The sequence below is a fragment of the Capsicum annuum genome, chromosome 8 (assembly GCF_002878395.1).
Source record: "Capsicum annuum cultivar UCD-10X-F1 chromosome 8, UCD10Xv1.1, whole genome shotgun sequence".
Taxonomy (NCBI): Eukaryota; Viridiplantae; Streptophyta; class Magnoliopsida; order Solanales; family Solanaceae; genus Capsicum; species Capsicum annuum.
The window spans coordinates 166557921-166570809 of record NC_061118.1 but is presented as its reverse complement, the minus strand read 5'-3'; the positions used below and the strand labels follow the sequence as shown (position 1 = coordinate 166570809).

The 12889-nt window shown below is 37.5% G+C and overlaps 2 protein-coding genes across 26 annotated transcripts; one reads left to right on the top strand and one right to left on the bottom strand.

Annotated features, from left to right (window-relative positions):
- The first annotated feature begins 1286 nt into the window (after nt 1–1286).
- LOC107840268 lies at nt 1287–6695 on the top strand. 23 transcript variants are annotated; one of them, XM_047395067.1, is made up of 5 exons: nt 1314–1462; nt 2300–3965; nt 4094–4207; nt 5166–5199; nt 5614–6695. In XM_047395067.1, the coding sequence occupies exon 2, from the start codon at nt 2337–2339 to the stop codon at nt 3645–3647; it is 1311 nt and encodes a 436-aa protein (XP_047251023.1). In that variant the 5' UTR covers nt 1314–1462; nt 2300–2336; the 3' UTR covers nt 3648–3965; nt 4094–4207; nt 5166–5199; nt 5614–6695. The 23 variants fall into 23 exon arrangements, with proteins under 23 accessions (XP_016539566.2, XP_047251023.1, XP_047251016.1 ...); XM_047395060.1 differs by having other exon boundaries at nt 5166–5399; XM_047395065.1 differs by having other exon boundaries at nt 4094–4228.
- Nucleotides 6696–6951: 256 nt separating this feature from the next.
- On the bottom strand, nt 6952–12466 carry LOC107840267 (probable receptor-like protein kinase At1g49730). Of its 3 annotated transcripts, none has more exons than XM_047395056.1 (9): nt 12030–12466; nt 10454–11090; nt 9428–9706; nt 8985–9246; nt 8793–8845; nt 8545–8612; nt 8368–8457; nt 8103–8187; nt 6952–8019 (listed from the first exon to the last, which is right to left on the bottom strand). In XM_047395056.1, the coding sequence occupies exons 2-9, from the start codon at nt 10989–10991 to the stop codon at nt 7502–7504; spliced, it is 1893 nt and encodes a 630-aa protein (XP_047251012.1). In that variant the 5' UTR covers nt 10992–11090; nt 12030–12466; the 3' UTR covers nt 6952–7501. The 3 variants fall into 3 exon arrangements, with proteins under 3 accessions (XP_047251012.1, XP_016539565.1, XP_016539564.1); XM_016684079.2 differs by having other exon boundaries at nt 8545–8606; nt 10454–11005; nt 12030–12464; XM_016684078.2 differs by having other exon boundaries at nt 10454–11005; nt 12030–12463.
- Nucleotides 12467–12889: the final 423 nt, after the last annotated feature.

The following is a 12889-nucleotide window of genomic DNA, read 5'->3' as shown; positions in this document are numbered from 1 at the left end:
CTGATGCAACAGATTACTCATCTGATGCACCAGATGATTGATCTGTTTAAATTGTGGGCACTTATGCTGGATTCATAATCGGGGTTCTATCTATTGTTGGAAGCACAGAAGTGTACCCAGATGACAAATACGAATAAAAATCATAATTTTACGTACCAAAGTCACCTATGAAGTAATGCCAAAGTGGAAAGTGATGTAGTAAACAAAATTTGACCTAAGAAATTGGTCAGATCACAGCAGTAGCGCCGTACCAGCACCACCACCACCAACAACAACAAATGGTCGACAAGAAGAAGATGGAGATGATAATGAAGTAAAAGATGATGATAATGAAGCAAAAAATGATGAATGAAGCAGCAGAAACAGAAACAATTAACAACAAAAATCGCTAAGAGAGAGAAAACAACAATGGATGAGAAGAGAGAGAAAGACGCCTTTTTTCCCTCCGTTTCCCGTTATTTTAGGTATACATTGAGATCAAAGTGTAAATTTAAAAACTTGTAGGTTATTTTCAAACTTTCCCAACTTTCTTAATACATAATAAAGTAATTGTCACCTCCAACTAATAATTAAGACTTGTGTCACCTACACCTCATTTTAAAACTCTTTTGTCACCCGTGACCCAAACCCTCCTGTAACATCAATCTACCTATTACAACAATAATATTTATTATCACGGTGCACTTTGTAAATTACCTCTCTATAATAGTATACCAAATATTATGTACGAAATAAAATACTGAAATATTTATGATAATTATCATTAAATGCCATTCATATAGGAAATTTTAAGTACAAATATCTAACTTAAAAAAAAAAAATTAAATTTAAATGATGCAAATCAATTATTTCATAACTTCACGGCTAAATAAAATCTACATATCTAATACCATCAGTATACATATATAACACCACCTTTATGTAATAATCATAAAATTTCTAAACAAACATTATCACTATAAAAGATTTGACTGCATATAAAAAAGTATAACACATATTTTTTTATAGTACGCTTTTTTTTCTTAACCAATGTTGCACATACCAAAACTTGGATAAATTTCTTTCAAAGTGGACATGCATTAGTTGAGGACCGACTTGGGTATAAGCGGATTCAATTATTGACTTAGACACACGTATTAAATTAAAATAATAAATAATAAAAATAATTATATTATATTTAATAATAAAATTAAAATAGATAGAAAATAAGATATTATCCGAAATACAAAGGACATTTGCATTATATTGGATAATATAAATTGAAAAGAACCAATTATCCCCTTTTTAGCTGAATGTCGGTTTTAGAAATATAAACCGAAACAGTAAAATCAGCGGCCCATATAAAGAAGAATTAGCCAAGCGTAGCGTACAACAAGACTCAAAAAAGAGTCTTTGGGGGTTTTCGTACTGAATAAAAAATCAGTATCTATACTTTGCAGCTCTTCGATTATTTCGTATTCAGGTACTCTCTCTCTCCCTCTCTCTCTCTCTCTCTCTCTCTCTCTCTCTCTCATTTCCTTATTTGCTAATTAGTTGTAGGGTTTTTCGTAATTGAATTCCATCCACTTGTACGATCTCGTTGTTGTTGTTGTATGCACAAAAATAAAAATTGAACTCTTTTGATTTCTTTAATAAGATGGTTCCTTTCCGTTATTATTATTAGCTTAGGAAAATACTGTTTTTTAAGTTTCATTGGAATTTATGGGATTTACCTGAATAAGAGTTGAGTGGATGATCCGAACTAATTTGGGGTTTGGGGTTTAGTTGATTGTTTGAATTTCTGGGTGTTTTTTTTTTTTCGGCTTTTGATTGATCAGATTAGTTTTGCTGCTGCAAGGAAAAATTTGTATTTTACTCTGGAGTCTGGAAATTCTTCAGTTTCTAGGCTGGCCCTTGCTTAGTGTTTTTGATGTTTTGCGAATTCAAGATGGGTCTTTTTCTCTTTGTAGCACCTTTACTTTCTTGAAAGGGAAAAGAAACTATTTTTGAAGTTGGGATACCAAAAGCTTGAGCTCAAGGATGTATAAATCCATCGTTCCAATCGATGATTCTGATGCGGGCTTCATGTCGTGTAATCTGTTATAAAGATATGCTTAAATATAAGTTATACTGAGAACTAAAGAGCCAATTGTTAATTTTGCCTGAGTAAATTATGATGACTGCTTCTGAATTGATTATTCTTGAGTCTGCATCAGTATTAATGGAAGTGTTTGGAGATATACTTCTATTTGGACAGAATTTTGTATCTAGTGATTCTTCTAGTGTGTTGCTAGTAGCTCATTTTGTTGACCTTATACAGGTAGCCAGGGACGACACGGTTATTGGCTGAAGCACTGATGGCACTTACTCCTACATCATCTTTTGGATTGTCACCAGAGCCCTTGGAACAAAGTGGGAAGCAGATGGCAAACACAAATGGAAAAGCACTAACACCTCTCTCCCTGCAAAGCCCAAATTCTTCACAGGGACCGGTGGCAATTCTTTGGGACATTGAGAACTGTCCTGTTCCAAGTGATGTACGCCCTGAAGATGTGGCTGGCAACATCAGAATGACTCTGCGGGTTCATCCTGTGATCAAAGGAGCAGTTACACTGTTTTCTGCCTATGGAGATTTTAATTCTTTCCCCAGGCGATTAAGAGAGGGATGCCAGAGAACTGGTGTTAAACTTATAGACGTCCCCAATGGCAGGAAGGATGCAGCTGACAAGGCCATTTTGGTTGACATGTTTCTTTTTGCTCTTGACAATCCTCCACCCTCGTCCATTATGCTAATATCAGGAGATGTTGATTTTGCTCCTGCACTACACATTCTCGGTCAACGCGGATACACTGTGATCCTTGTCATTCCTTCAGGGGTTGGAGTTTCGTCAGCTCTATGTAATGCGGGCAGGTTTGTATGGGACTGGCCAAGTGTCGCTCGAGGCGAAGGTTTTGTGCCTCCTGCAAAGGCCTTAACACCTTGTCGTGGTGGTGTCTCAGACATTGCTGGGATGCTAATGGGTTGTTGCCAGATTAATGACACCCCAGATGGTCTGCATGATGATGAAGCTATAGTGTATAGGGGCCTCTCACAGAGCTACTATAATGCAAGGGAATTCTCAATGATATCGCATTCTCTGGCTGAATATAATACCTCTTCAATTTCCATGCCATGTTATCCTACAGGTATGAGAACTCATAGTCTTGCTTCTGGTTCAAATGAATTTTCACTTGGAGGTCCATCTTCACATGACCAGAGTGACTTGATATGGGTACAGCCTGGGGATATAAATGGTTTGAAGGGGCAGCTAGTGAAGTTGCTTGAATTATCTGGCGGCTGCTTGCCTCTTACACGTGTTCCTGCAGAATACCAGAAAATTTATGGGAGGCCCCTTTACATTTCAGAATATGGTGCAGCTAAGCTCGTGAATCTTCTCAAGAAGATGAGTGATGCAATATCTGTCGGGGGGAAAGGCCACAAGAAGTTTGTCTACCTCCATAATTCATGTGCAGTACCAAGTGCTCCCCCCTTAACTATATTAAAAAGAGATAGTAAAGGAAAAGGAACACAGGAGGGAAATGCCGATATTGTGACTGGAGCTGGATCTTCAGATGAGTTCTCTGATGATGAAAGAGGACTCACAAAAGAGCGTGGGGGGGAGCTGTGAAAAATCTGATATGAGTGCAATAATTGAAAAAAGCCTTGAAAATTTCAAGTATGAACTTCAAGAGATACTTGTTAGCTACTCTTGCCGGATTTTTCTTGGTTGTTTTGAGGCAATATATCAACAAAGGTACAAGAGGCAATTAGACTACGAGAGCTTTGGAGTGGTTGAACTTGAGCAACTTCTAGCAAAGGTGAAAGATGTAGCGATTGTCCAAGAGGAGCCAGTTAGCAAGAAGAAGTTTCTGGCCGCTGTTGGTGCCTAGAAGTGTGTTATTTCTTGGCTTTTCACTATCTTAACTTCCTTGGGACTTATGATGAGGTATTTGTTGTTGCTACTTTGTCCTTGTCATTTTTTGGGGGGGTTTTCTCTTCAGTATGACAAAGAAAAGCTGAAGTCATGTTTGTTATTTCTTCTTCATCATGACTTAGTTTGTTCTATTATGTCAGAAGTTCCTATGTAACACCGGAACAATGGGAGATCTCTCTGTATATTTGCCTCTCGTTGCTTTCATCTAATACATGCTAGAAGGTGTAAATTATTCAAGCTGGTTTGCGCAAGAGGTGCTTCTTTTCCTCATCATGGTACATGTCCATAAATAATGGAAGCAAAATTTGTTTTTCTATGAATTGCTCTTTTTGCCGTTTAGTAACTTGGGTCTGAATTCTGCTTCTAAATTCAGTGATAGGCATATCTCTTCCCCAATTCCTTACCCAAGTCTATGGAACTAGTCAAAGTTTTCCGGAAGTATATTTGCTTTGGGAAAACTCTCTTTGGCTCATTTCATGGTTCTTCAAAACTCTTTGCTGCAAAGAGTCTATTATCAAAGTTGAGCAATCTGGCTCTTTGGTATTGAAACCTTTTGAGTAAATTGAGTTAGGTTCAAGTTAACTATGACTGGGCTTCTGTCCTTATTTTATTTTCAAGAGTTTCTGTCAAATATATTATTTTTGTTGTTAGTTTATCTAGACAGAAAAGAATGATATCTTACCAGTTTGATCGAGTCAATTTGGTAAGAGTAGTGAAAATCTACCCTTTTGTCAAGGTTCTTAAGCTTAGCAAGGGAAAAGAGTCAAGAACCATGCCTAGTTTGCTCCAAAAAGCTCTTGGTAAATTTTTGCAAGTCTATCTGCTACATGACCCTAGATAGGAAGTTTGGAGGTTGACAAATGGGTAGAAGGGTAGTAGGTAGCCGAGTGTTTTCGTAGTTTTATGTGGGAAGAGGCAGGGCTAGTGTCCTCTACTTATCTTCTCCTTGTTGAATAGTATTTGCATAGTATCTTATTCTTCATTTCTTTCTATTATTGTTGCTTCATTTACTTTGTATATCATGCTGTTTTGCTGTTGTTATCTCCCTTTAGTCCTGCTTTGATTACTTCCTTTGAGGTGGGGTCTACCGGAAACAGTCTCTCTACCCAAAAATTTGGGGTAAAGTCCGCGTACATCCTGCCCTCCTCAGACCCCACTTGTGGGATATCAGTCTATGTGCTGACACTTAGCTACTCTTTCTTTCTAATATAGGGGTCTATCTAGTTGGATTAAGCTACTCTCTCAGGTATTTGCCATATATTGAAAGGTCAATGAGAATGGAGCTGCCAAATCAAATTACAACATTTGTGAGGCATATAATCTATATTTCCATTTTTAATTGTTACATTTAATTGCTGAGCACTATGAAAGGACAATTGTGGATGTATTCACATTTTAAGGAGAGAAGCAAGCTTCCATGACAGAAAGCAAAAGCAATACATGCTGGTAGTGTATCTGAAGTTACAGCTGCATGCCAAGTTTATAATATGTTCCAGCATATCTTATTACTTAGTTTTATTTTTTGGTGTTGCTTTCTTAGTTACGTCTGATCTGGCAGATCTTATTCTTAGGCGGATCATATTCTTAGTAGTATTACTTTTTAGTGCTAATTTCTTAGTTGCATCTGACAATTTCGTCTTATCTATCATGGTATTTCCAGCTTGAGCCCTATGTACCGAATGGATGTTGAAGTTAAAGAAGGCCCACTCCATGCAAAAGCTGCCATAATGGTGTCAATTATGGCTGGCAAGACTTGCAAGCTGGTCACTTCTTTCAATATGTTTATGGTCTGTGTACCAAATTGAAGCTCCTGCAGAAATTTGTGATGGCAAAGATAGTAAACTTCCGATTGGATAGTGTAAGGGATAAAGGATACAGGTCCCATATGTGATCGATGGCCTTATTTTACTGTTATCCAAAATGAGCTTTAAGTGCAAGTTGGGCAGCTATAAAGGATTGAATCTGGTCGTGTGAACCACATCTAAATGGGTGGAGATGTGCAACGAGCATGACTATAACCAAACTCAGTTGGATGTCAGCAGCAATAGTATATAGTCGTAGGGTCCATATGATCATGTCATATACTGTAACTTGGAACAGTCGGTCAAGGACTTGAGTCAATATGCACTTTGATGTTGCTCCTTGAGGTGTAAAGTTTGTCATGAATCTCCAACTGTGTTCATCCTTTGGATTGTTTCATTCTGTGGAAAATGGTGGCAATAGTTTAAATCACGCAGTTTGGGTATTTAAGCTATACGTGGGCTAGGAGCACTTGCTCCATGTAACAGATACTTGCCACATGCAGAAGCGTCTTAGAGGGGGCTTTGAAAGAAATTTCTTCCCAAAGGTTCTTCTTCAAGGAATGTCATTCAACAGCTTCTGTTGCTGTTTGTCAACATTAGCTTTGGAGCTATTTGTTTGCTGCTTTGTGAAACATTTGTTCTGTAAGTTGGATGATTCTATGTAATTGATTGGATGGATTTTTGCATCTTCTCATAGATGTTGGGTTGTCAGGAAATTTTCATATGGTCAGTATTTCTTAGACTGGTTTCTTCCTCCCTCCAGCCTTGGCAAGTTTATTTCGTATATAGCATGGCTGATACTAATGGCTTATTTGTTTGGTTAGTAGCTTTGAAAACGCATCAGGGTCACATCTGAATGGTTTTTTTTTTTTAAAGTGTAACTATCAGTGGCTGAATACGGTTCTCAATTTAGTTACCTGAATGCCCGTTGATTCAGCTATACTTTCAGCAGTTGTGTTTGCTTCATATCAAATCTTTTATTTTCTGTTTCAAACTCACTCTATTACCTGTCGGAATTGTAAGGTAATGAATTGGCAACAAGTATCTGTATGAAGCCAAATAAATGAGAAATATGCAGGAAGGGAACTGAAAGAAGAAAATCGAAGTTGATTTTGAGAATGTGATATGCAGCAATATTGGCAAACTGCATCTAATCCACATCCTCACTAATGTAAATGTCGAATTAATGTCGCAGCTGTTAAATAAAAGCTTTCTGTTATTTCCAGATTAGTTGGAAACATACACGTAAAGAGATCACAAAGCCAACAAGTTCACAGTTCAATAACTTGCAAGAAACAACATGCCTGGAAAGTGCTAAAGAATATTAAATACAACAAACCAACCCAAAGAGAAAAAGAAAACTAAAGTTTTTAGTCATTCCCTCTCTAAAAAAGATTCATGGAGAAAAAAGAATACAACAACTCTTATGGCCACCGGTTGCTTTGCAAGGCAAAAATCGTTCGATGGAAATGAAGCAAACTTCATGGACCTATGGATTTCAGCCTCTGGATCGTGTGCACGTGCTGCTTGTCAATGTCAGGATCGTGAAGTCAGTAACCTTAAAACTCTAAGATGTAATGGCTTTACAGTTAAAATCTGCTCAAGAGATGGTTAACAGTCAAAGGGGGGAGGGTCTATTATCCACCAAGTTTGAACCATGCATCAGCTCGTCCTCGGGGATTCCTCCGTATCAAAAAAAAGAACTACTTTTAACAGTCAAAGCAGTGCTCTCAAATAGCTGGTACATTAGAGAGGAGACTGGGGAGGGCTGGTTTCAATTAGGAAGCTCCTGCTACAATAGGACCTCGATGTACTTGACGACGAAGCTAGACACCTTCCATCACCACCCTCACCTTTTTGCAGCCTAGACCTACTTGTTCTTCCCCTACCTTCAATGTCATCATAGTCTTCATCCTCCATGGATTCAACAAAACCACTGTGCATAGGCTCTGCACACTCATACAAAAGCCTAAGGACCTGCTTGATTGAAGGCCGAGCCCGTCCCTCTCTCTGTGTACACCATCTAACAATTGCTAAAAGGGTCTCAAGTTGATCAAAGTCATAAGAGTCTCCAATGTTAGGATCAACTAGCTCAGTTATTCTAGATTCTGATGTCAGGAATATTTCAACCCACTCTATCAAATTTTTGTTTTCTTGAACTGCGCGTCTCGCTGTGATTAATTCCAGTAATACCACTCCATAACTATATACATCACTTTTCTCTGTAAGCTCTTGGGTGATGACATACTCAGGATCCATATAACCTAAAAAGAAAGCAAAGTTCCCTTTACATCATCAAGGTAATGAATGATATTTGAATTTTACTCGTAAGTAGATTTTTCCCAACCTGCAGTTCCCTTGATATCTGTGTTTACCGGTTCAAAGCAAATAGAACCATCTTTTGAAGCATGTGCAAGACCAAAATCTGCAACCTATCATATTACAAGAGTTAAAAGAATAATCTGCTCTGCCAACAGATCTTATAAAGCAGTAGAGAATGTTTTAAGAGTTTAACTTTTTTCCAATTCGGTAGACAAGAACGGAAGAAGGATTTAAGATTTGTCCTTGTAGTAAAATGAAACTAGGTTCACCCTCAAATTAACGCAAGTTACCTTTGCAACAAAGTTCTCATCCAATAATATATTGCTTGATTTAATGTCCCTATGGCACAGTGGAGGATCACAATAGAAATGAAGATATTCCTACATGGAGGCAACAAAAAATAAGGCACACTGAACGTTAAGCAGCTTATAAAATTATAACTACTGGATAGAGTATAAAAATTGTACCAGAGCGTTTGCCACATCAATAGCTATTTGAATTCTAGTACACCAACTGAGGGGAGTTGTACCTGGATCTTTGCATATATTTAGAACAACAATCAAGCAAATCAAAAACTACTTTAAGATGGCAGTCAAAGATGCAGTATATATTTGTCAACATGAAGCATTAACCAACAGACCAGTGGCTGTTGTTAAAGGCTAATTTTTTGTTAATAATAGAACCAGCATATAAGACTGGAAGATTAAGAGCATACTGTGAAGCTGATCCTTTAAGCTTCCATTTGGCATATACTCATACATGAGAAACCTGCAGTATGATAAACGTTCAGTAAAAAAAAGAAGCTATTAATACATGAACTAGTTAATAGGTCACCTTACATCGTAAGCGGGACAAAGACATAAGAAGGTAGAGAAAACAAAGAAAGGGAATTGTATGATTCCCAAACCTCTCATGCCTTTCGGTGCAAAAGCCCTTTAGAGCAACGAGATGACGATGATGCAGTCGAGCAAGCAGTTCTATTTCTCTGCAAAACTCATCCTCAGCCTGCTCAGAAACCTTGTTCATTCTCTTCACTGCTACCACGGAACCATCCTTAAATTCAGCTTTGTATACTGTGCCAAATCCCCCCTGTCCAATAGTTGTGCTGAAGTTGTTGGTTGCTTTCCTTGTCCCCTTATAGCTGTATTTCTTAAACATAGAAGCCGTACCTGTGTGCATGCATTTTACATAACAATAAGTAAACAGGATAAGAACCCTAGAGAATACAGAAACAGATCTTGCAGTGTCTGCTTCGATAAGTACACAATTAACCCTAGAGAATACATGAACAGATCTTGCAGTGTCTGCTTCGATAAGTACACAATTAGTCTAAAAGAACCACGAAATTACCTTCCTGGAATCTTTTTGGTCGCTGTGTGAAGGATTTGGAAGATATCTTATCAGTTGCATCAGAATCTTCCAGCTCTTTGCTTTTCCTCCAAATCAGAACAATTAAGATAAGCAGCATTAGGACAGCCAAGACCGTAACTACTATGCCAATAAGTGGTACCAATGTAAGGTGGTAAGGATGGTGATTTTCCTTAACAGGTGTAAAGGAAAGTTGAGTGGGGCTAGCAACAACAGGAGGGCTTGGAGAGACCTCTGGTGAAGGTTGTGATGGAGATGATCCTGAAAGTGGTTAGACATACAATGGAAGTCAGAACTTTTCATATTGTTGAAAGTGCATTACATCACCAAAATGAGCAATAACACACGAGGGTGGTGGAAATGTTATTTATGTGTAAAGTAAAAAAGCAAGCACTCACTTCCTGCCTAAGAAATTTAACATTAGTAAACCTACCAGAGAAAGACTTACAGAAAAAGATACAAAATGAGGGTCATAACAGTAGTTTGCTCTGAGTGTAAGGTGAAGCTAGTTTGCAATAATAGCAGAGACTAGTCGAAAAAAGATATTGACACTAGGAAGGATTTTCCTAGAAGAATCTGAAAAGGTTCAAGTGTAGGACTAGAAGATTTAATGATTTTATGAAAATTCAACGTATAAGACACTGGAATAAAGTTGTGTAGAGAAGTAATCACTTCAGGGTTTACAGTAGAGCAAAGAAAACATTTAGAAGCAGGTTTCCTTTTCTGCTTTCTCCTTTTTCTTTCCTTTGTTCTTTTCACTATCTTTTGATAGTTGTAGAATAGGCTCGGCAGCGAAAGGTTGTGCAATTTTTTGTAGCTTGGACTTGGACCTGAATGGAATACCTAATAAAGAAAATGGAAAACTGAAAGCAGCTTACAGGATTTCAGGAAAAAGAATTCAATGTTGCAAACAACTACTCTGATGCATAAAGCATTCCGTATTACTCCTGTAACTGTTCTATCCAGGCGTCAGTGGTAATGGAACACACCACTTTGCTTAAGGCGTACCTGGAGGTATAATAAGGCGTTTAACCCCAAAGAAACAGCGAGCAATATCAATAGCTGATGCATTGTCAACTTGGCTTGCAAGAGCAGCAAAAGTTGCATCTCTACAAGTACTAAATGTCAGATTATCAGCTGTACCAACTAGATTGCGTAGATACAAGATGCCAGCATTGAGGCATCTTCTGCATTCACTTTCCCCAGAGAGTGGGACTTGGCAGGTTTTAGTAACACTTGAAAATTGTGGAGACTGAATCATCTGAGTTACAGTTGTTCGACCTTGGCAATCATAGTTGACAGGAATTTTTGTCCCAAACCCGCAGAACACTGTTGCATTTCTAGTGACTCCATGGAATTGGAAAATTTCTGCTATTTTGTCTAGGCAAATTTGTGATGTCTCAGGGTTAACCCCCAGGTTGCTTGTTGCATTTGCATATCGAGCAACAGAAATTGCAACCAAGGCATTAATGTAGCGGCAACACTTTCCTCTGTCTTCTTTGTTGGAGCAGAGTGAGGCAGTCAGAGTATAGTTGGAGCCGGTCATGTCTAAGGGGCACACTGCACATGGAGAAGAAAACGTAGATAGTCATTGTTCAGATATCATCGTTGAGAGATATTTCAGCAATCAGCAGTACTCCAATGACTGCAAGACGGGTTGAGTTTAAAATACGGCGAACAAAAATTGATACATGAAACATATCCATGCTATGAAAGTCCTACTTCCCTTTTCGTTACACTCCCTAGATGAAACCCCTCAAAACACACACACAGAAAAATATAAGAGGGAAACAACCAACTAATAGTTAGCAACAGCAACTGGTTATACGCAACATGTTTAAAGTACTTATATAAGCTCAGCCTGTGGAAAGCAGGAGTTAAAGCTATTTACGCGTGAGTGTTGGGGATGAGGGAGCTCACAAAATCATAGCTCGGTTGTACTTTCCATCAATTTACCTTCATCTACTACAATAGTTTCAGTTGCACTGATAATGTAAATTTTTACATCACTGTATAACTGAAACTCCAAAAGGAACATCAATATAACGTGCAGTAACACAATCGTCAAATGAAGTAATGCATATTAGCAATATCAAAACTGAAACTAGGTATTGCTGAAACGTCTGCATCCTATTGAATTTGAATCTTGTGAGACATACAAGCAAACATAAATTCGATTAGAATGAACTTCAACACTGACATTAGCTAGCTTTCATTCACATTTCCAAATTCCAACCAACTAAAACGCACACATTCTCCTAAAATTTGGCAGGTCTTAAGAGACATGCAGTCACATTTCTCTCAGTTTTTCAAATACATTTTCCCCCAAACACAACAAAATCAAGCACTGTACAACACACACCCATAAAATTAAAGAAAATGAAAGCAGCTTCAAGCTCACTATAACTTCTTGACCAAACATCCCCCAATAAGCCCAAATTACACTAAAAATACAAACCTTTTTCTTTCACCTCAAGCTCTAGAGCTTATGGAACTCAAAATTTACCCCACAAATCTGTATAAAACTGTTGAACAAGAAAACAAGATTTAACTGAAGGAAATTAACAGAAGAAAGATGCAATACCAGAAGCAGCAGCAGCAGTTGAAAAGGGAAGTTGCAGCATTTCAAGAAAGAGGAAGAAGAATCCCATAAAAATGGGTAGTCCGTACAAGAATGTCATAGCAGGAGCTCAACACTATTGGCAGTAACAAGGAAGGAAGACAGTGAAAAATGGGGCGGCCTTATTTTAGCAAAGAATTTTGTAGGAAGGCTTGTCAACAAAGGAAACTGAGAGCAGTGAGCAGTGTCCGAGGAGGACCATATAAGACCCTCTATATACACTATAGCTTTCATTTTCCTCTGTGTATTCTGCGTTTTTTCGACGATAACTTTATCGATTACTCTAAAATAACTTTCAATTAAAGAAAATGAACGTGGGAATCGAGTTAGACAGCCAACCTAAGCTATTAAGGTCCTATTCCTCACCGCGCCACAACTTTTACACGTCCAACTCAAGCATAAGAAACATTTTTCTTTCTGCCAAACACATCCTAAAGGTAAAAAACAATTGTCATACCTAGGAGTTAATGAATAATCTGAAATAATCTTTTTATATTATTTTTATCATATTAATTTTAGGATAATTTGTGTATAATTAAAAGTTAGATTTTCTTTATTTGCACGATATAATTCTTCAAATGAAAAGAATGTTATTGGATTCGTATGAATCTAATAATTTTTAACACAAAAAATAAAATATGTATAAAAATTTATAAAAAGCACAATAAATAATAAAAGTAGGTTAAAATCGAAGAGGATGCAATTAAGAAAAGAACTCTCAACAAATATTAAATAGTAGTAATATCTCGATTAAAATTTATTATTTGTTCAGCACATTGTTGCTCAATTAGAATGCTTTTCTTATGTCTGGAACGATATCAATT

Bases quoted from the DNA above. Each gene is read 5' to 3' on its own strand.
- LOC107840268 (XM_047395073.1), top strand. From the start codon at position 2,337: ATGGCACTTACTCCTACATCATCTTTTGGATTGTCACCAGAGCCCTTG. The intron at 3,629-3,662 runs GCGTGGGGGGGA...ATCTGATATGAG, and splicing joins GAAAGAGGACTCACAAAAGA to TGCAATAATTGAAAAAAGCC.
- LOC107840267 (XM_016684078.2), bottom strand. From the start codon at position 12,126: ATGACATTCTTGTACGGACTACCCATTTTTATGGGATTCTTCTTCCTC. The intron at 9,707-10,453 runs GTACGCCTTAAG...AACCACTTTCAG, and splicing joins ACGCCTTATTATACCTCCAG to GATCATCTCCATCACAACCT. The intron at 8,458-8,544 runs GTACAATTTTTA...GCCTCCATGTAG, and splicing joins TTGATGTGGCAAACGCTCTG to GAATATCTTCATTTCTATTG.